At 40.0% G+C, this 22571-nt stretch overlaps 1 protein-coding gene across 1 annotated transcript; it reads right to left on the bottom strand.

Annotated features, from left to right (window-relative positions):
* Nucleotides 1-2269: 2269 nt before the first annotated feature.
* Nucleotides 2270-5335, bottom strand: LOC124150640 (nematocin receptor 2-like). The gene is made up of 2 exons (XM_046522603.2): nucleotides 5225-5335; nucleotides 2270-3402 (listed from the first exon to the last, which is right to left on the bottom strand). Exon 2 carries the CDS (start codon nucleotides 3384-3386, stop codon nucleotides 2310-2312), a length of 1077 nt encoding a protein of 358 aa, XP_046378559.2. The 5' UTR covers nucleotides 3387-3402; nucleotides 5225-5335; the 3' UTR covers nucleotides 2270-2309.
* Between the last annotated feature and the right edge of the window lie 17236 nt (nucleotides 5336-22571).

Raw genomic sequence — 22571 nt, 5'->3', positions numbered from 1 at the left:
ATGGAGATGATGACGTCACTTTCGAAAGGAAGCTATGGTAGTGTATGAAACCAGGGTGTTTTTCATTATAGAGTGGATATGCAATACACAGGATATCAAGTATGTGTCTACGCTTGTTACCCTAAATTGAACTTTCAGTGCCAAACGTCGGATGAAATCACAAGCTCTTTTTCTATAAAGAGAAGCGACAAAACCGTTTCCAAATACATAACAAATATCTGCCAAAAGCAGTCGATTGTACGATAACGGCTATATCATGAACATGGATTTATAAATCACTATCAAACAGTGATGATACCAGGTGCTCGCGAAAAGGCGAGCGTACCCTGCCCCACCGGTGGCACCACTCACAAACACATGTAAAGGCAAGTCAATTGTTCACTAGCACTATAAATCGGCATTAGTCCAGACTAGTAGTACTGAGCTTTCTGTGTCTGAGTGGGGTATTCATGTTAAACCGCGGCATGGTATCTCAGTGGGCTAGCACTATAAATCGGCATTAGTCCAGACTAGTAGTACGGAGTTTTCTGTGTCTGAGTGGGGTATTCATGTTAAACCGCGGCATGGTATCTCAGTTGGCTAGCACTATAAATCGGCATTAGTCCAGACTAGTAGTACGGAGTTTTCTGTGTCTGAGTGGGGTATTCATGTTAAACCGCGGCATGGTATCTCAGTGGGCTTGCACTATAAATCGGCATTAGTCCGTTTATCGTAAATAAGTGTTGACAGCAAACATCCCATGCAAGAACGGCTATGTCTGTAAACTTAACACCAAAACACATCCTATAGCTTGCACATGCCACACGCAGTAGCGCCACAAATTACTTAACGTGCGTAGGGTGTCATTCCTGATTATGAAACTTACAAAGAAGGTCGATTTATCTCTGTGGACCATTATTTCTGTCAGTCTGAAATTATACAGTTGTGCGTGATTTACTTGATTTCATTCATTGTATGAAGTAACAAAGCGGCGTCTGCAACGCGCGGAGCGTCTACGGGCTATTTGCATGCTGGAAACTGGCAGAAGTTAGCGTGCAGTGACCAATACGTTCAATGTTTCACAGTCTGTGATTAGCAGACTATGGAACAAGTACCAACAAACCCAAAATGTTGACAATCGACCTCGTTTAAGGATCAACAGTCCGAAACCAGGCTCAACGAAATCGAGCTCAAACGGTGAATCAAATTGCTGCAAACTTTCATCAGGGTACTGGAGTACGAGTTCAGGGTCAGACGATTAGAAATCGTCAACGTGCAACTCATCCCCATGTTCAAATTGTCACATTGCCAAAAGACGCCAATGGTGAACGCAACGTAGAAACTGGGGTACTCGTCGCTGGTCACGTGTCGTGTTTCGAGATAGTCCCGATTCACGTTAGGCATGGTCGTGTCTGGCGACGCCGAAATAAACGTCAAGCCAATGCCAATCTGAGACCTCATGACATATTTTGGCGGCGGATCGGTTATTGTGTGGGTCGGCATCACTATGACTGAGCGAACTGTACTCCATATTGTGCAAGGAAGGGTAAATGGACACTGAATGTTTGACAAATCATGGCGGTATTTTGCACTGCTCCACCACAAACTTTGAAATTTCCCATCTGACCTCTTACGTCATAGGCCGCCGACCACGTTGGCCTGAAAAGGCCTGAGTTCGATTCCCACATGGGTACAATATGTGAAGACCGGATTCGCCTGTCGTGATATTGCTGGAATATTGTTAAAGGGGGCTTATACATAACTCACTCACTCACCCGTCAGAGTTGCAAGGATCGTAGCCCATGCTTTCAATCACTGGTTTGCCTCGTCAAGATTTTGTTATGTACATGCTGCCACGATGTAGCCCGATTATTACTGAATGCTACGCAAAACAACAGGACCCAACTAGCGAGCATGATTAATAAACTATGTCGGAATATATATGCTTTGAGTAAACAAAACAAGCGTTATGATCACGACGTCACTGAAATACGCTGTAAACATTCAATTTTCAGCGATAATCGCCGATCGAGGTCAAAGTGAACGATGTGTTTGCGTTGTTGACCAGGATTCTGTTCCACCAATCTATCTTGATGCCGTGATTGTCCGTGTTAAAGTAAGATCGTCATCACGCTGAGATCGCTGTGTGGAACAAGCCCTGTGTTGACGTCGCTCTTAAAACATTACACATATAGGTAGGCAGGCATCTAGGGGACTTCTAGACACATTTTAAGTTATTCTTTTAATGGCAACACTGGACAAAGAACGACCAACACTATGTTAGCCCGTTTCGATATTTTAATTGTGAATCTATAAACTTAGCACTCCCGTCATTTTCCAGGACATTTTGCAAAAATCAGTTTCCAACACTCTTGGCGAAACGTTAGACTCACGAATCCGTACACAAAAGAGTTTGTCATCGAACTGATGAAGTACGACCGAATTAGGATATTGTACGTCACATACCATACCCCATTAGGATGAAATGTCAAAGGTAGAAAACTGCGCACCGCCATGATTACAGCAAAGGGGAGATAACTCAGTATGAAGGCAAAGGTCACCGTACAAGCAATGACGGTTATGCGTTTACCCCGGATTGATTTGTGCTTTGTGTTTCCTACATCTGGTACTTCTTCATCTTGAAAATCGGAATTGGTGCTTGAAATATTCCCTCTCTTTGAATTTTCATGGAGAACAAATTGTGTGTTGTTACATATGTTCTTTTTATGTTTCCGTACTTCTCTCCAAACGTGGATATACATATAGCATATAGCCACAGATATAAGTAACATGACACTTCCTCCAAATATCTGGTAAACAAAGGGGAATATTGAACCCTTCATATTGTCACTTGTTGTACAATCTTGTCCACACAGTCCATCTATACTTGTTTCAACTCTTTGTTTTCCATATATACACACAGCTGGCAGGGAGAGAAAAATGGCGACGGTGGTTGCTATGGCAACATACCTCTTTGCCTCCTTCATGGTCATTTGAATTGACATAGGCCTACATAACATCGTGTACCTGTTAATTGTAATGATCAGCAACACAAAGGCTGAGTCGATATTGGGAAATGCTACAATAAAGCGAAATATTTTACATGTTACATCACTCTCAAAAACGTAAAAATAACGCATGTCCATGATTTCGAAGGGCATGGCCAATGTGCAGTTCACCAAGTCCAGTGCCGCGAGGAAGACGAGAAGAAACGTATTGACAGACAAAGGGATCTTTCTTGTGAATATGTAGCACACTAAAATGTTCCCAAAGAATCCAGTCACCATTATAAATCCTACAAACGCCATGGCAGGGATTAGAGTCTTGGCCATGTTTTCGTTTTCCTCCCACAAGAGGTCCTCCTTTGATACTGAATCATTTGGTTGGCTGATGTTGCATGCTGCCATGTTGCCGTTGCTATCCCTGACATGCGAAAATGAGAGAGAGTTAACAGTTAACGTGAAATCGTCAGTATTCCAGCCATATAATGACGGAAATTGGAAAGAGACACAGCTTTACTTTATTCATCTTTGAAATTACGGGAAAATACCCGGAAGTCTGTGTGTGTGTGTGTGTGTGTGTGTGTGTGTGTGTGTGTGTGTGTTTGTTTGTGTGTGTGTGCTAGTCAGAGTTAATATTCTGGGGATTTTATCGAAAAAAAAAAATTGTCCCAGAAAATTCTAGAATAAAATTATTATGCCTTAGATTGGTAAAAAAAACAACATTGCCTGCCGCAAAATTTACATTGTTGCAAGATGTGTTTCTTAAAAAAAAATCAGGCTCATAGTTTTAATTTAAAAATATCTGGTTTTAAAGCGGTAGCTGAAACAATATCTATTGTCTAGAAACAATCCCAGCACCCCTAAAAATATATCATGCAGCAGTTTAACATGGATACCCCATCCAGACAGTATACTGACTCCGAGCCGACCAGTGCTTGTTTTATCCCATTTAAAGCCGAGACAGTCTGGTTACATTTAATACAACAAGTACAATCTTTTAACGTCATCACGCGACCTTCCGCTTTCCAGGCTGACGCTCTATTCACTAGGCCAAGGAGGCCGTCCACTAGACCAAAGAAGTGGTCGAAATGAGCAAGGTTGAAGTATCATTTACGTGATAACTTGAACAACGATTTCTAACGTACATGTTTGCTCATATCTTGTATTAGTCTGCTCTAAGGAGAGCCTACGTGGTGTAGTGGATACAGCCTCTGGTCGGAGAACGGAACGTCGGTGGTTCGATTCCCTGCTTGGTCATACGTAAAGACGTTAAAAGGTGGTACACATTGTTACCCAGGCTAGGACTTGGTATTTAGGGGGTAAAACAAGAACTGGTCCTTTCAAAGAACTTGCATAATGTGTGTGTTACCAGGTCGAAAAAACAGTTTAGGCACGGTCTAGTCAAGGCCCAGCTTCCCTTACTTTAATTGGCCGGCTTCCGTCACCATTCGGCAAAGTCCGTCGGTCGTCGTAACGATGTAACCTTTAATTTTTATTCTCTGGAGATTTAATGGCACACTTTTATCATGTATTGATTTGATATATGTTATCACATATATGTTTGCTTCTTTATTCATGTATTGAATAAATGTTTTTGTGACTATGATTTTCACACATAAGCGGGATTATCTGGTAGATATTTATCTTGTATTAATGGTCATTTTTGCCACCTCAATAATTGTACATATCTGGTTGTAAATCTTAAGTGTTACCACTGGATAGCTTGTTCAGCGCCTTATTTTTGCACTCACATCTTCCGTATTGGTTTAGCAGTCAGCTTGCGATTCTGTTTTTTTATCCTTGATATCGAGGGGCGGTCGGGTAGCCTAGTGGTTAAAGCGTTCGCTCGCCACGCCGAAGACACGGGTTCGATTCCCGAAATCGGTACAATGTGTGAAGCCCATTTCTGGTGTCCCCCGCCGTGATATTGCTGGAATATTGCTAAAATCGGCGTAATACCATACTCACTCACTCACTCCTTGATATCGTCACCTATTGATAGAATTAGCTGATGGTGATCAACCTGTGAACCTATTACTTTTTCATCATTGCTTTATGCTTGTTTAATGACACCCTGGTCCCTTGAGCACAGCACCGTGACAGTCAGTGTCTGAGTGAGGTATCCATGTAGCATGGTATCACAATCGTCTAGCACAATCAAACCTTTGGAAGATTTATCATCTATTAATTCTGTCTACACTGAATATAATATAAATATTTATATTCAACTGAGAGTGACTTACTTTGTGTGGGTGTTGGTTTGTTGCTTTGGTTCGCAGGATCAGCTTGACAGAGACTACCTCCACAATTTGAATGCAAATAGACGGCTACCCGCACGTTAATGTCGGCGTCACTCCTCTGAGTGTTACCCAACATTGAAAATAAACAGGAAAACGCAAGTTCCTGTTTCTCTTTCGCATGCACACTCGAGATATTTTAAATTGAATACGTGGATAAAATATTACCCAGAGTCTGTTAAATATTGACGAATGAGATTTAGTTCCGTGGCACCTTATTGTCAAAAGTCGTTTTTTAATTTATTGTATTTAAATTTAGACTGACTGTACATCCTGTCACAGAACCTTCCTAGGGAAAGTAAGGATTCGCATGAAAAGGATATGTTAGTCCTATTTTCACCCTACTTCACTCCCATCTCATTTAAATCAGATCCTAGTTCACACTGCCGCTAAACATAGATCTGAGGTCAAAGATCAGAGGACACCCCATTACAGGTCACTTCAGAACGACCTTTTATCCGACCAATCAGATTCGCTTTCCAGATCGGGGAAAGTGACAGTCGGAAAGTTTTGTCTAATCATGCAACTTTGGAAAGGTTAACACGGGTTATTCTGAAGGACAGAAGTATGGTGGCCGAGAGGGGACATCGCTTTCTCGCTTTCTCGCCTTCTCGCTTTCTCGCTTTCTCGCTCTCTCGCTCTATCGCTTTCTCGCTTTCTCGCTTTCTCGCGGTAAAGCAATATTCCCTCTTGGCCACGATGTGGATCGCATGCGTTACGTCTTTCTTTACGATAAAAAGTATATACGTAAAACAACATTAATGAATTGTCCTCTCCGTGTGTGTGTGTGTTGGGAGGGGGAGGGGCTATGGTGGGTTTTAATCATAAAAGAGAGCTGATATTTTTTCAGTCTCATTTCAAATTATACATATGGTCTCACTATCTACTTAAATATAATTTAACAGTACAGACATACGTGCTTTTATAACAATCCACGTAGTTCTGCGTAAAACAAAATTTGATTGACTTATGGCCCTATTTAGCTATTGGATCCCCCGCCCCCAGGCCAAGTTATCAAAACAAATAACAAATCACACCGCCCAATAGCGCTGCGTAGTACGTACTTCCTAACAAGCAATAGTGTTTTCCTAAAAGCAACGCTTATATCAATGTTTATTCTGTTTGCGGAGTAGATGTCATCAAAGTGGAAGTCCTAAACCAAGCAATGGTAATACTACCGGATGTCCATTATGTAATTTCTAGTTTTTGGTTGACATATTGTTCTCAGTAACCGTAATGTGGAAATAGATAGTTGATTGGTTTTATATTCAAGTTGGTATTTCCTCTATTCAAAATGTTCAGTGAGGCCGTCTTATCAACAGTCATTTCTGAGACAAAAATGCAAAGTATAATTACCGTATTCGACGTAATAAGCGCCCCGCTCTAATAAACGCCCACAGCGATATTTGCTAATATATTGGCTAGTGAACAATCCCAATTAGCACCCCTTCCGATTGATTAATGTACACAAGACTTATTTATTCGCATATAATACGCACTCGTTATATGCACACTTAATTATGGGCAATTAAATTCGGGAAAAATATATCTGTCGTACATAAACATTTCAGGCTGTCAGCATAAACCACGAAATTAATCTTTCAACTCAACTTTTTTTCACCTAAATAATATTCTAATTTTGAGAGCGCCCTGGGCGCTTATTACGTCGAAAACGGTAATTAAGTCTACGCTAATTCTTTTGCATTTATAATTAACTCGAACGTTAATTTCAAGATTTACAGTACATACTATTCAAAAGAAGTTAAAGAACACCCGATTCCTTCATATGACTACGGTTAAACATTAGAGAAAGCGATAGGACGAGAAAGCGATAGAGCGAGAAAGCGATAGAGCGATAAAGCGATAAAGCGAGAAAGCGATAGAGCGAGAAAGCGATATTTCCCATAATGCCGTACATTAAAACGGTTTTTCCTGATATTTAGTGATCCTGTAATTCTCACCGCTATTTTGCCTCTTATGATTAGATTTTTTAAACATCTTGTATTTTGTAAATATGTTACAAAATACACACGTAATTTTTTCTCGTTGAGCTTGTATATTTTCTTGTAGTGTAATGAATAAGCAAAATTCACAGAATACAGATAGTCACTGTTCATATTTTCATTTTGTTCATAGTATCCCCCCCCCCCCCCCCCCCCCCCCCCCCCCCCCCCACACACACACACACCTTCCTCCATCAATCTTAAAACTGATAAAAAGGTAATTAGATTTGGAATTGAAGCCGAATATGTGCTCGTCCGATTTCGGGATCACAATTATGTTCATTAAGTTGCATGTACATTATGCAAACAAAAGTTATGCATGTACACAGTTATGTTTCCCTTACAAAATACAGATGAATTAGATATATGTCTCTACCTTAAGTCACATATACGACTTTCGAGAGCGTCATTAACCCGTAACCCCATTCCCTGGACAATAGAAATGAAATGCGTTGTAAATATTTTTTTTAATGACTTTCGATCAAACTGTCTTCGGAAATTAAATTTAATGCTAAAGTGCTTGTAAAATAAGTTTAACTTTCCCGCCAGGAGAGACTAGATATCCAATTATAGTATAGGCTCAGACAGGAATATACATATTTATGTAGCAATTCTCTATCTATTTAAACTGTATGGTTAACAATTGTGCGTTCTGATGTGAGTTATGTTGTTATCTACTACCTTTTTACACAGACAATGAGTCGGACACACACACACAAACACACACACACACATACATAATTTTGACAAAACTATACTTAAGATATACATAACATATTACAATGATAGCTGATTTAATATACATGTATGTTATAGATAATCATAGTAATGCATTTCATATTGTTATCAACCATAACTATGTGGCCACACTAATTATGTCTCTCCATATATGTAGTTTACACAAGTACACATATCAACTGTGGAGACGCCACAGCGATGGGGGCAGTCGGGTAGCCTAGTGGTTAAAGCGTTCGATCGTCAAGCCGAAGACCCAGTTCGATTCCCCACATGGGTACAATGTGTGAAGCCCATTTCTGGTGTTACCCGTGATATTACTGGATTATTGTTAAAAGCTACGTGAAACCACTCACTCACTCACAGCGGTGTTTATCAAATTACTATATGCAAGTACATATATTTGTAGATTTGCACAAGACAAGAAACACAATTCAAGTTAAACATACATCAAATGTCAAAAAGAACATTTACGGACAACCTTATGACACACTGTAACATCATATACTACCGAAAACAAGTTATAGAACACCCACAATTATAAGATTGTATTTTGCAAAACAATCAGCCATGACTAATTAACCATAGTCTTCTTAACTTCTTTTAAAAAGTATATATTTAGATTTTACCCTGATTTATTTAGAGCGTATTGCCATGATCTGCCACGCGCTTTCGGCGTGATGGTCACATACAGCTGAATGGGCCATAAATAAATCAATTACATTTTACGCAAAAATCGGTGGATTGTTTAAAAATCACCTACGTCTCTACAGTTAAATTATGTTTTAAGTAAATAGTGAGAAAAGTTCAACATTACCTCCAAATTGCAGCAGATATCACATGCGGCCCCTGTAGTGGTCAAGAGGGGATATTGCTTAACCGCGATAAAGCGATAAAGCGGTAAAGCGATAAAGCGAGAAAGCGAGAAAGCGAGAAAGCGATAGAGCGAGAAAGCGATAAAGCGATAAAGCGAGAAAGCGATAGAGCGAGAAAGCGATAGAGCGAGAAAGCGAGAAAGCGATGTCCCCTCTCGGCCACCATACAGAAGGGGTTGTACGACTGATTCATCGACTTCAAAATCATCGACTATCTCTCGCTTGGAAATGGGATAAACATTTGAAACGCAAGAGACTTTGTATAGCCCCTGGGAAGTACTGATATACAATCTCGGCCATCTTTTTTATATTCCAGAGTTTTCTTTTGTTCAAATTTCAAATTTTGAATCAAATTCAAAAAAATATTTTTCAAAGCGAAGTCAGTTTGAAACTAATGACCCAAAGCTCCAGATAGCCCCTTTCTGATTGGCTACTGTCCACTCAGTCATTTCACTGGTCGGTCGTGACCGCCTCCGTGGTCTAGTGGTAAAGCGGGGTTCGATCCCCGGCCGCATCATACAAAAGACGTTAAAAGGTGGTACTTGTTGTTACCCTGTCTGGCGCTCGGCATTAAGGGGCTAAAACAAGGACTGGTCGGCTCGGAGTCAGTATACTGTGTCTGAGTGGGGTAGTCATGTTAAACTGCGGCATGGTATCATCAGTCCGGACTAGTACAAGCAGCCACACAAACACACACACGTACATGCACGTCGCTATATAAGTGCAATAATCTTGGACGCGACGTTAATCCCCGTTTCACCTCACCGCCATTAGTCGGTCAAAGTTCGCGAAAGCTCGCCCTGACACGACCCGTAATGGGATGAGATCGTTGTTTAGCGAAAGCGGGAACTAAGAACTGATTTTAATGAGGTTGACTTCACAATTTCTTTTCGGTTGTATAACAATTATTTTAAAGCATTTGTAATGAATTACGCTTACAAACATATGCTACTAAGTGGTAGTCGATTATTAATCTTCTTGCTTGGATTGTATTTTCTTGAAAACATAATCTGTTCCCGAATATGCAGAACAAAATAGTATTTGACCTCAGGCCCCGGACGAGTGCCCCCTGAAACACGGACATATCCCCTACCCATCTCACAAAGAACATATTATAGTGTAACATGCTATTTGTCACACGCGTTGACGCGTGTTTGTTTTTGGCTTTTAGTTTAACGCCGCCCTCAGCAACAGTGATTGATATCATGAGCATCGATCCGCGCAATTGGGATACGATGACATGCATCAGCCAAGTCAGCGAGTCTGACCACCAGATCGCGTTAGTCGCCTCTTACGACAAGCACAGTCGCCTCTTAAGACAAGCATGGGACACTGAAGACAAGCATGGGGTACTGAAGACAAGCATGGGATACTGAAGACAAGCATGGGATACTGAAGACAAGCATGGGATACTGAAGACAAGCATGGGATACTGAAGACAAGCATGGGATACTGAAGACAAGCATGGGATACTGAAGACAAGCATGGGATACTGAAGACAAATTCTAATCCACATGTTCACGGGTGATGTAGTAACTGACCGCCGATCCCGTTACTTGCCTCTTGCGACAAGCATGGGTTGCTGAATACCTGCTCTAGCCTGGATTTTCACCAGGTCGTATGTACATGTAATGAGATCGTGGCTGCAACACTGCAAGGGATATAGTTTTTCCATTCGTGACCAACTCGTGTTATTCCGGGACAAGCCGAATAGCGACTCGTGCCCCTCTCGTGGCCATTTTTGCAACCGGGTTCCGTCTTTGCGCAAACGGGCATACCTAAAACAATTGTCAACTCGTTGTGTAATGGTTCACACATATTTCCCCGTATAATATATATATATATATTAGATACAATTTAAAGCAGATCTGGACGTGGTGACTTATACAGTATGTTTGAACACATTTAACTGTGTCTTGGGTATATTTTTAGATGCAAGACACATGTAAAATCAAATATTATTTCTGAGGGATTCTTTGACAAAGAACTTGAAATCATACGCGCATTCTGATTGGTTTGTCGTATTTTCGCACATAACATTCATCGATAGGGGGACGAGTCTTCTTGCAGGTTACGGAAAGGGGCGAGAGGTGACGAATGATAGTTATTCGACTCTAATCTCCGGAAATAAGAACATATTTATGGAATCCTTGAACGGAATTGGTCGCTTTGTGACCCATACAAAAAGAAGCAAAAAGTTTCAATATTAGCCAAAGCGCGACAATTCGATAAAGCGACATTTTGACAATTTGTTCGCGTTATCGCATTGTCTGGCTTTAAATACTATTTTCGCTTTTTACCAAAGGGAAACAATGGGACAACGCGATATTTTTCAAAGTAAAAATATCTCACGTTTCCGAATTGTCGACACATTTGAACTGTGTGAAAGAGGCGTTAAAATGCGCGACAACGCGACAATAGGCTTCCTTGTTAATACGTGTGCGGGAAGTATGGTGATATGCACACAGCGCTGTATGTGTTTTCACATTACAAAATATGATTTTATTGTATTTCTTTTCATGCATTTAGCTTTCGCAAAATTTGACACACAAGGTGAAACCCAACTGAGACCAGTGTGAATCACTTTGATGGGGAAAGAACAAAAACACGCATTATTTTGTATCCGTTGACAGTGTACTGCTTCAGATGTAAATGTCATGTGAGTGAGTGAGTATGGTTTTACGCCGATTTTAGCAATATTCCAGCAATATCACGGCGGGGGACCTCAGAAAATGGGCTTCACACATTGTACCCATGTCGGGAATCGAACCCGGGTCTTCGGCGTGACGAGCTAACGCTTTAACCACTACAAAGGCTACCCGACCGCCCCAAATGTCATGGAATAAGACTCGTAGGTTTGAAAGCACACATTACGCTTATAAACATTTCGAACGTACTGGTTATGAAGTTCCCTCAAGACTGTATAAAAGCCTACAATTGTAACCTAGTATTACAAGTTAACGACAACTACATTAAAATAGATAATATTGTATTTACACCATCACTTAACAACACCGCCTTAAGACCATCTCATACAAGCCGAAACGAAACGAACCTGAGAACAAGTGTTACCCAGCCAACTAAGCCAATGCAATTCTCTATGCAGAGTTGCCCCCCTTAGCTGAGCAAGGATCCGATACTCACAAGTTCGAATCCCCTATTCGGCCTGATTGTAATACTTTATTCAGCACAAAATCCGTGGGTGTCATGAAAGTAGCAAACGTTTACGACCTTCGTCATTGAGCTAGAGGAACTTGATCACTCCACTGATATCTAATGTGATATTCGTTTTTGTAAAATGATACTCTTCTTCAAATGGTAAGTAGAAGTCGTTTTGATAAACAAAAAGCCTTGACAATGATGATACTCGGCTCAGCTATCTGATATACATGTATCATATGTGGTTTTAGTATTTCCGCTCATTATATACATTGATAGCACTTAACGCGCCACATAAGTCGAGGATGTTTACGTGCAACTCCCTGTACAAAAAGACATTGAGCAAATGTGTTTTATCTATATTAACGCTTTTTCACAAAAGAAGTACCCATAATGGATAGTTTCAGCTCATTGATTTCAGAAATTAAATAAAATGAAATGTAAAATATAGTTGAAAGCTGATATTAAGGGCTCCGGTCAAAACTAACGCGAAATGGGAAGGATGTCCCATATTGGGAATCTCATATACAGACACATCTTCTCGAGGCAAGGCAGTTTCCACTCTTGTCGAACAAGGCTGGAATTTCGTGGCTCGATCGTGCTCTGCTAACCTTGCAATCGACAGAAATCTGCACGGCAGTCGCCATGTTGTTTATGAACCGGTTGTCGATTTCGGGAAGATGATATAAACACGGGTACGGCTTATTCCGATGTTAGGATCTCATATTGGTATAAGTAAACACTTGCGTTGATCTGTTGGAATCTATTAGTCTCGTGTTCGATCTGGTGACGTCAGTGTCCATAGGTCTATTAACTCACTGATACTTGCATGCATTCTGTGTATGATACTAGTGAGTGGGTGAGTAGGGAATGGGTGAGTGAGTGAGTGAATGCGTGTATCGGACATGTACCGAAACAGAGAAACCATCGCCAACCCAACTCGGACCTAAGATTTATGTAGCTTCTTTCAAGACCATTGAACCCAACCCATGTGCATGCATTATCGTGGCCACCCGTGGTCCAACATTGCTTAGAATACGTTATTGCAGGGTTTCATAAAGAGTGGAAAAATATTTATTACCAAGAGACTTGAGAGTGTTTCAATTGGTGCTTGGACACCTTGTTCTCAGTTCACAAATAATAGCTAAATTCGTCTATGAAGCGGCCGTCCGTCAGTGACGTCAGGCAAGATGGTTACATGGTGATACACTCTTACGTGAAACTGCTCGAAGGACGTAGGGTACTGAAAACAGACCAATCAGTGGATAAACGGCTCGGCGTATGTTGCGAGGTGCCAATTTCCCATGCCACCGACCTTACGTGGGCCCACATTAACTCAAGGTCATCGCCGCAAACGTCAGATATTGGCACATGATTGACAAGAACAGCCACTGGAGAATGTTGTCTTTACAGGTGAACGTGGCTGTCTGCATTGACCAGGCTGAAGGCTGTGTTCGAGTTTGGAGACGTCAAGACGAGAGGTTTACAGATCCTTATGTTGTTGAACAGTCAGTGGCAGACACTTCCAATAACATTCCAAGACAATTTATTAAAACCCTTTTTGACCCAATGCGAGACTGTGTGCAGCCGTACTACAAAACAACGGAGGTCATACCCGTAACTGATTGTCATTCATAAAGAAAACGGGGGCACGGGTGGCCCAGTCGTCTAAAGCGCCGCGATTCGCTGTGCAGAGTTGCGAACACTTGTGGGTTTGAATCCCGGTTCGCCCCGATTATGTTTCTAGGTTTGTCAGCGCCATACCCGTGCTCGTGGGTTTCACCGAGCTGATAAACGTCTAAGACCTGCATCTCTTCGGGCTTTCCTCCCACATTAAGCTGACACGCCGCGATATGACTGGAATACTGTTAAAAGCGGCGTTAAACCCAACTCACTCACTCACTCACTCATAAAGAAAACAAATATTCTGTTAAAACGTAAATCTGACCTTGAATTCTACATGATGTTCATGAAATGCTGCCGATGTGAAAGTAAATATTTTGCCATAACCCAGCCACATGTGAACTGTTTCTATAAAACACTTTTTAATTTCTTTTGCATGTTAGTTTTACTACTCCCCGTTTCTTTCAGAGTTGAGTATATACCACAAGTATGACTTGTGCTTAGGCCTCTCCCATTTTGATTACAGATTTGTCATAGGGTTTACGGTCGCTAGGCGAAATAAAGATAAACGTAGAGTACCTCTTACGCATGGTTTTAGTTATACAATTTTGAATGTGTTAAAGGAAGTGAAATTAACAACACAGTACTGTTTCGATTCATTGTACATTAACAATGTAACAATTTTATTATCAACTTATCAGAAGTAGTGGTTAACGGTTTTATGATGACACGAAAGCGATGCAAGCCTGTTGATAAAATATTAGAACTACATCAAAATAGCAAGAGCAATGGGCATAGACGTGATATTTGAAAATAGTCGGAAGAAAGGGATCGCATATATCTTAGGAGCCTTAAAAAAACCATTGTCATATTTGTTGTGGAGGTTTCTGGTTACTTACTTGCATTGTTTCGAATACGTATGCACAGTAACTCAAGCTTACATTCTGTGTGTTTGTTTGTTGTTTAACGTTGGTTATGACGGCGGTCTACAAATAATCGAGTCTCGACCAGACAATCCCGTGATATATATCACGAGCATCGATCTACGCAATTAGGATACGATGACAAGCATCAACCAAGTCAGCGAGTCTGACCACCCGATTCCGTTAGTCGCCTCTTACGACAACATAGTCGCCTCTTACGACAAGCATGGGTTGCTGCACACAGTAATTCCAACCCGGATCTTTACGGGTGTCAAATTTACACTCTATATTTGTGAGGGACATATACCAGTATCATGAAAAGACTTCAATGCCTTTGAGATTTAAAAATGACTAAATTCTGCCCCAAGAGGACAAACAAACTGAAAGTTTCCTATACACAGGAAGCAACAACAGTAGGTTTTCGGAATTTATTAAAATTTAAAAAAACGTTGAATTGATGAATCAGCTTGCACAGACGAGAATCGGAACTGATACTTATATACTTATATCAATGGGTGATTTTTAGGGCGTTCTACTTCAGCAAAGTTCAAAATGTACTGCATTGTGTCCCCGTACTTTGAAGTTGTACGAAAACAACCCCGTAATACTGTAAACTTGAAACCGTCGATTTCCAGTGATTATGAAGATTTCTTGCTCGCATAGGTAAATATCAAAACATTTTCTTTTCTGATGCACTTTAAATGTTCGTTGTATCCCGCTATCTATCGAGTATATATGAAACAATTGGTTTTTGCACAAGTCAGTACTTGGTCAGTGAAAGATACTGCTAAACTCAAAGCTGTTTTATCCAACAGAATCCATCTCTGAGGTTTGAGGGTTGGACTTGTATAGTTGACAAGGTAAATCCAACGTCCTTTAAAAGGCATCAGCAAAATTTGTGAAGTGGGGCGGTCAATCACAACCACTCGGAAATTAGCTTTTACACACATAATGGTATTAGCGGGGCGTTCTCCTGACATATCCGTCACATTTATACAACGTTTGGATTGTTTTTGATAACTATATATATGAATTCTCCGGAACACATCCAAGAATTGGTCTTCAACGCGGCCCTTAATGTGTCCTTCTGTGTTGTGGCGTTTTTTCCCAGCTTGAGATTGCGAAAAAACCCTGTCTTCTGTGATGGCATAGACCCTGCACGTGCGCATGTCAAGCTGTAGGATGCTGGCGTGTCCTTCTACCTGTATGGGCAGATTTACAAATTTTCTGGTTGAGTTTTTAAACATAATCAGTTTACTCTGAATACCGTTTGATCGCCTCACTTCAATGACTGCCATCAGTGGATTCGAGATCAATAGGGTTCGGTAACGTTCTGTGACCCTGGAGCATGAACACGTTTCTTGTTTGGTTGACGAAGGTTCAAATCTGTATTTGTTAACCTATTTCTTTGTCTGGCATCATTAAAGCTGTGGTTTGAATGTGTTAAGTTTTTAGTTTGATCACTTGACGTTGATTCATTTCCATCTGCCCTCTTCGTCACGTTTTGCTGATTACTTGCATCTGAAAACCAGTTTGAAATTGTCTTTGATGGGGACTGTTTGATTCGTCCACCATCACGTGTCGTTGTTGTGTGTGCCAGTTCAGAGCGGATCGTGTTTTGAGTGGAATCACTACCAATATGTCCTAACTGATCAGATGATTTGACAGGATGCTCAGAGGTGATCGTGTTTTGAGTGGAATCACTACCAACATGTCCTAACTGATCAGTTGATTTGACAGGATGCTCAGAGGTGATCGTGTTTTGAGTGGAATCACTACCAACATGTCCTAACTGATCAGTTGATTTGACAGGATGCTCAGAGGTGATCGTGTTTTGAGTGGAATCACTACCAACATGTCCTAACTGATCAGTTGATTTGACAGAATGCCCAAAGGTGATCGTGTTTTGAGTGGAATCACTACCAACATGTCCTAACTGATCAGTTGATTTGACAGGATGCTCAGAGGTGATCGTGTTTTGAGTGGAATCACTACCAACATGTCCTAACTGATCAGTTGATTTGACAGGATGCTCAGAGGTGATCGTGTTTTGAGTGGAATCACTACCAACATGTCCTAACTGATCAGTTGATTTGACAGGATGCCCAGAGGTGATCGTGTTTTGAGTGGAATCACTACCAACATGTCCTAACTGATCAGTTGATTTGACAGAATGCCCAAAGGTGATCGTGTTTTGAGTGGAATCACTACCAACATGTCCTAACTGATCAGTTGATTTGACAGGATGCCCAGAGGTGATCGTGTTTTGAGTAGAATCACTACCAACATGTCCTAACTGATCAGTTGATTTGACAGGATGCCCAGAGGTGATCGTGTTTTGAGTAGAATCACTACCAATTTGTCCTAACTGATCAGTTGATTTGACAGGATGCTCAGAGGTGATCGTGTTTTGAGTGGAATCACTACCAACATGTCCTAACTGATCAGTTGATTTGACAGGATGCTCAGAGGTGATCGTGTTTTGAGTGGAATCACTACCAACATGTCCTAACTGATCAGTTGATTTGACAGGATGCTCAGAGGTGATCGTGTTTTGAGTAGAATCACTACCAACATGTCCTAACTGATCAGTTGATTTGACAGGATGCTCAGAGGTGATCGTGTTTTGAGGGGAATCACTACCAACATGTCCTAACTGATCAGTTGATTTGACAGGATGCCCAGAGGTGATCGTGTTTTGAGTGGAATCGCTACCAACATGTCCTAACTGATCAGTTGATTTGACAGGATGCCCAGAGGTGATCGTGTTTTGAGTGGAATCACTACCAACATGTCCTAACTGATCAGTTGATTTGACAGGATGCCTAGAGGTGATCGTGTTTTGAGTGGAATCACTACCAAAACGTCCTATCTGATCAACTGATTTGACAGTCCTGCGTTTTACACATCGATAGCTCCTCATGCCACTGTTGTTGACTGGGTTGTTTGCTGACGTCCAACCATCATGACCATACAAGAAGCAGACATGTGATGATTCTGTTTCTATCTGAACACAGGCATGGAGGCATTTCTCCATCGCCGCACAGCGGTATAAACAGGCGTGAGATCCCAGACTTAAGGTAGATGGGAATGTGTGCTGTTCTATCATATGGTGAGCTGGAAACGCCGGCGAAGTTCTTGTCCATTCAGAAGGTATAATCAACGCGTCTGCAAGTCTCGGAAGCAACAACACCACGGCAAGCATCCTTGAAACAACAAAAACCAAAATGCTCATTGCAAAAAAGGCTCCTAAGTCAAGTGTACAGATTTGCCATCAACAGTAGTTTTTAGGATTGGACAGGAATATGTTTTATGACGAAGTAAGCAGTCTCTTGCTTGGTGTGTGTATATATGTTAATGTTCCAATGAGATTCGCCAATGATATATTTCTTTATGAAGCCTTTTATTCTTTACCATATCATTTGCGTCCCATTAGAAACCATTAATAGCACATATCCACTTTCGACTAATAGTGCTTCTTGAATCGACACCGCTTCGACCTTAAATGTTTAGGCTGTAGGTTAATGACGACCTATCGGGGTCCGTTTCCAACAATACTGTTAAATGCATCAAGCAGGTCAACAAGATAAAAAAGAACGACGAACTTAAGTAGATAAACTGAGGAGCAAAAGAAACCATACCAATCAGTTGATTCTATCTTATGTTTGATTGTAAATGGAAAATAACTAAAGTTAGCTGTATCGTATCCAAAAACGAACTATACTTAGGCAAAGTCAGCGCTCAAAGAATATTTATACATGGAAATACTTATAAAAATATAATTAATTTAAAAAGTTTAACATATTAAAAAAATCACCTAATTCGCATTTACTGATGAGTATCTTAAACATCTTATCTTTGAAAAGCAATAAAGCAGTTGTCAGTTTGTGCTTTTTTAGCACAGATTGACAACAATTCAAACCTGTGGTTGTACATTCATTTCTTACGACAGTATCCATTGTACCAATATATATATTTTAACAAAATAAAAAATAAATTACCTTTTACAAATTGTTGCAGGAATGAGTCTTGGTTAAACAGACATAAATAAATTCTACAAAAGTTCTTTCAATTTTTCAATTATATAAAAATTCGGTATACTTTCTTTTGCCCCTCAGCTTATGACAATATATATGACGAACATATATTCGCAACATCCTACAAGGAAAGCCCGAAGTGATGCTGGTCTCAGACGTTAAGCACTTCGGTGAAACCCACGAGCATGGGCATGGTGCTGACAAACCTGGAAACATAATCAGGGCGAACCTGGATTCGAACCCACAATTATAAGTTTCTGACATGCCAAGGGACGCAACTCTGCACAGCGAATCGCGGCGTCTTAGACGACTTGGCCATTTGTTTTGAGAGAATCCTTTATTTGAATTTAGAGACTCCTCTTGAGTAGGCTAAACAATTTTATCATGAATGATTGCTTTTTTCACAATTTACAGCTTTTAATGAAAATACTTGCTGGTAGTTCTAGTCGATCTCCTTAGTCTCATATACCACGCTAGTTATATCAAATATCATTTCATTAACCAATTTCTTTATTGATACGTTAATTTTTTACGTTAAGCACACGTCATGTCAACATTTGATTGGCGAAACAGTGATGGAAGATTTACGTCTCATTAAACGGAACCAACAAGTTTGATGTATTCTTAATTTATCTCACTGGCCTCCACTGTTTAAACGACGTAGCCTGCATCCATCACAAACACACACAAAGGCAAGCCAATCGTTCATCTTAAAAACACGGGAATAAAAAAACCTGCCAAACTGAGAATCGATTGTACGATTACGACTATATCATGAGCAAATGTTTATGAATCACTATCAAATAGTGATAATACCAGGTGTTGCGAAAAGGGGAGCGTATCCTGCCCGACCGGAGGCATCCGCCACAAACACATGCAAAGGCAAGTCAATTATCAACGTAAAACATACACGGGAACATATGGTATCATTTTTGTCACTGAAGCATCAAATTTGGAAATGTCTACCATAGAACTCTTAAAAAGCTTAACTGAGGCCTTGAATGTTGTAATCTTGATCAAACTGCTTCTGAGGAAGACTCGTATGACATTCTTTGAAATCATGCTCGATTGCATCGCAAAAGCTTGATCTGCAGGAATATTGCTTCACACAAAAGGAAAGTTGACCATTGGAAAGTTGTCATGTCATGGCATGTGTTGCTCGCCGTGATATTGCTATAAAAAAACCATGAAGATCCGGGCTAGAAAAGGTCTTCAGCAACCCATGCTTGTCGTAAAAGGCGACTAAGCTTGTCGTAAGGAGCGACTAACGGGATTGGGTGGTCAGGCTCGCTGACTTGGTTGATGCATGTCATGGCATCCCAATTGGGTAGATCGATGCTCATGTTGTCAATCACCGAATTGTCTGGTCCAGACTCGATTATTTACAGACCGCCGTCATATAGCTGGAATATTTCTGAGTGCGGCGTTAAACAACAAACAAAACAAAACAAACTAACGCACCTGAAACTCCAAAATTTCCATTGGAAACGAATCTGAAAATGAAATTACCTTAAGAGGACAATCATATATTTATATTTCGTCTAAAAGTTGTTGATCGATCTCACTCTCCTTGCAAAAGACCCTATATGGAATTTCCTTTAAAGGAGGACATACAATCATCTATTTATAATACATCTTAAAGTTGTTGATCGAACTCACTCTCATGACAAAATACCTTATATAGAATTTCCTTTAAAGGATGACAAACAATCGTCTATCTATAATACGTCTTAAAGTTGTTGATCGATCTCACTCTCCTTGCAAAAGACCCAAAATAGAATTTCATTTTAAGGAGGACAAACAATCATCTGTTTATAATACGTCTTACAGTTGTTGATCGATCTCACTCTCCTTGCAAAAGACCCAAAATAGAATTTCCTTTAAAGGAGGACAAACAATCATCTATTTATAATACGTCTTAAAGTTGTTGATCGATCTCACTCTCCTTGCAAAAGATCCTATATAGAATTTCCGTTAAAGGAGGACAAACAATCATCTATTTATAATACATCTTAAAGTTGCTGATCGATCTCACTCTCCTTGCAAAAGATCCTATATAGAATTTCCTTTAAAGGAGGACAAACAATCATCTATTTATAATACGTCTTAAAGTTGTTGATCGATCTCACTCTCCTTGCAAAAGATCCTATATAGAATTTCCTTAAAAGGAGGACATACAATCATCTATTTATAATACGTCTTAAAGTTGTTGATCGATCTCACTCTCCTTGCAAAAGACCCAAAATAGAATTTCCTTAAAAGGAGGACATACAATCGTCTATCTATAATACGTCTTACAGTTGTTGATCGATCTCACTCTCCTTGCAAAAGATCCTATATAGAATTTCCTTTAAAGGAGGACAAACAATCATCTATTTATAATACGTCTTAAAGTTGCTGATCGATCTCACTCTCCTTGCAAAAGATCCTATATAGAATTTCATTTAAAGGAGGACAAACAATCATCTATCTATAATACGTCTTAAAGTTGTTGATCGATCTCACTCTCCTTGCAAAAGATCCTATATAGAATTTCATTTAAAGGAGGACATACAATCATCTATTTATAATACGTCTTAAAGTTGTTGATCGATCTCACTCTCCTTGCAAAAGGCCCAAATAGTATTTCATTTAAAGGAGGACAAACAATCATCTATTTATAATACGTCTTAAGGTTGTTGATCGATCTCACTCTCCTTGCAAAAGACCCAAAATAGAATTTCCTTTAAAGGAGGACAAACAATCATCTATTTATAATACGTCTTAAAGTTGTTGATCGATCTCACTCTCCTTGCAAAAGATCCTATATAGAATTTCCTTTAAAGGAGGACATACAATCATCTATTTATAATACGTCTTAAAGTTGTTGATCGATCTCACTCTCCTTGAAAAAGACCCAAAATAGAATTTCCTTTAAAGGATGACAAACAATCATCTATTTATAATACGTCTTGAGGTTGTTGATCGATCTCACTCTCATGACAAAAGACCCTATATGGAATTTCATTTAAAGGAGGACATACAATCATCTATTTATTATACGTCTTAAGGATGTTAATCGAACCCACTCTCCTTGTAAAAGACCCTGTAGGAGTTCTGGATAACCGACACCTCACGTGTGGCGTAAGATCCCCCTAAAGAGGTGATTGGCCTGGGTATTTAGACTTATTGCATATTGTGTGTCATCGTACCAAGACGATGTGGGATATTGATATTTCTATCAACTATTGGATTTGTTCAATATGAACACCGTTATACAGCAGGGCTATAATTACAGACAGCGGCGGTAAACAAAACAAAGGGTGTATGCTAAATACATGACTTTCTTAATGTGTGGATATTAAAAATGTATGAGGTTGTAATGAAACATATTCAATCTCCGCTTGGCCTTGTGCAAGGCGAGAACACGTATTGCATTGCGGGTTCTCTTATTGGTATGATCCGTACTCTGAGACATAATTCTTTATCCGGTAATTCCTAAATCCATGTACCTATTTAGACAGGTGAATAAAATATTTCGAATGATATGTTCTCTGATGTCCATAGAAATTGATGTCTGTAAACAAAACCCCGCAGACATATGGCCAAATATCGCCCATCATGACATTTCTGTTAGAATGCAAAATTATTTGTAAAGAAAGTCACTTGTAATTAATAATTTCTTCACAAAAAATTCAATATCACAAGCGTTACAGACAAAGATGTGTCGAAGACTCTAAAAAGGATGCTACATATCCATTCCTATAGCTAGCGGGTGAACAGTATCCTTACTTTGGAGTGGAAATTTAGTTTTTAAAGTGACAATGCTGCTGGTGGTACATCACGCCAAATAACACCAATATGCGTATACAATGACACTTGTCACTGTTTGGGGGTACCCTTTTTTCCGGGGGATTTTTCAATAAACACAAATGGTGGTCACCAAACATTTGTTTTCT

Source organism: Haliotis rufescens, unplaced genomic scaffold (assembly GCF_023055435.1).
Source record: "Haliotis rufescens isolate VD_foot unplaced genomic scaffold, xgHalRufe1.0.p SCAF_1, whole genome shotgun sequence".
NCBI lineage: Eukaryota > Metazoa > Mollusca > Gastropoda > Lepetellida > Haliotidae > Haliotis > Haliotis rufescens.
The sequence above is the reverse complement of the archived record's forward strand: the minus strand, read 5'-3'. Positions and strand labels throughout refer to the sequence as shown.

What these genes read in the sequence shown, in the direction of transcription:
- LOC124150640 (XM_046522603.2), bottom strand. Translation starts at nt 3,386, where the DNA reads ATGGCAGCATGCAACATCAGCCAACCAAATGATTCAGTATCAAAGGAG.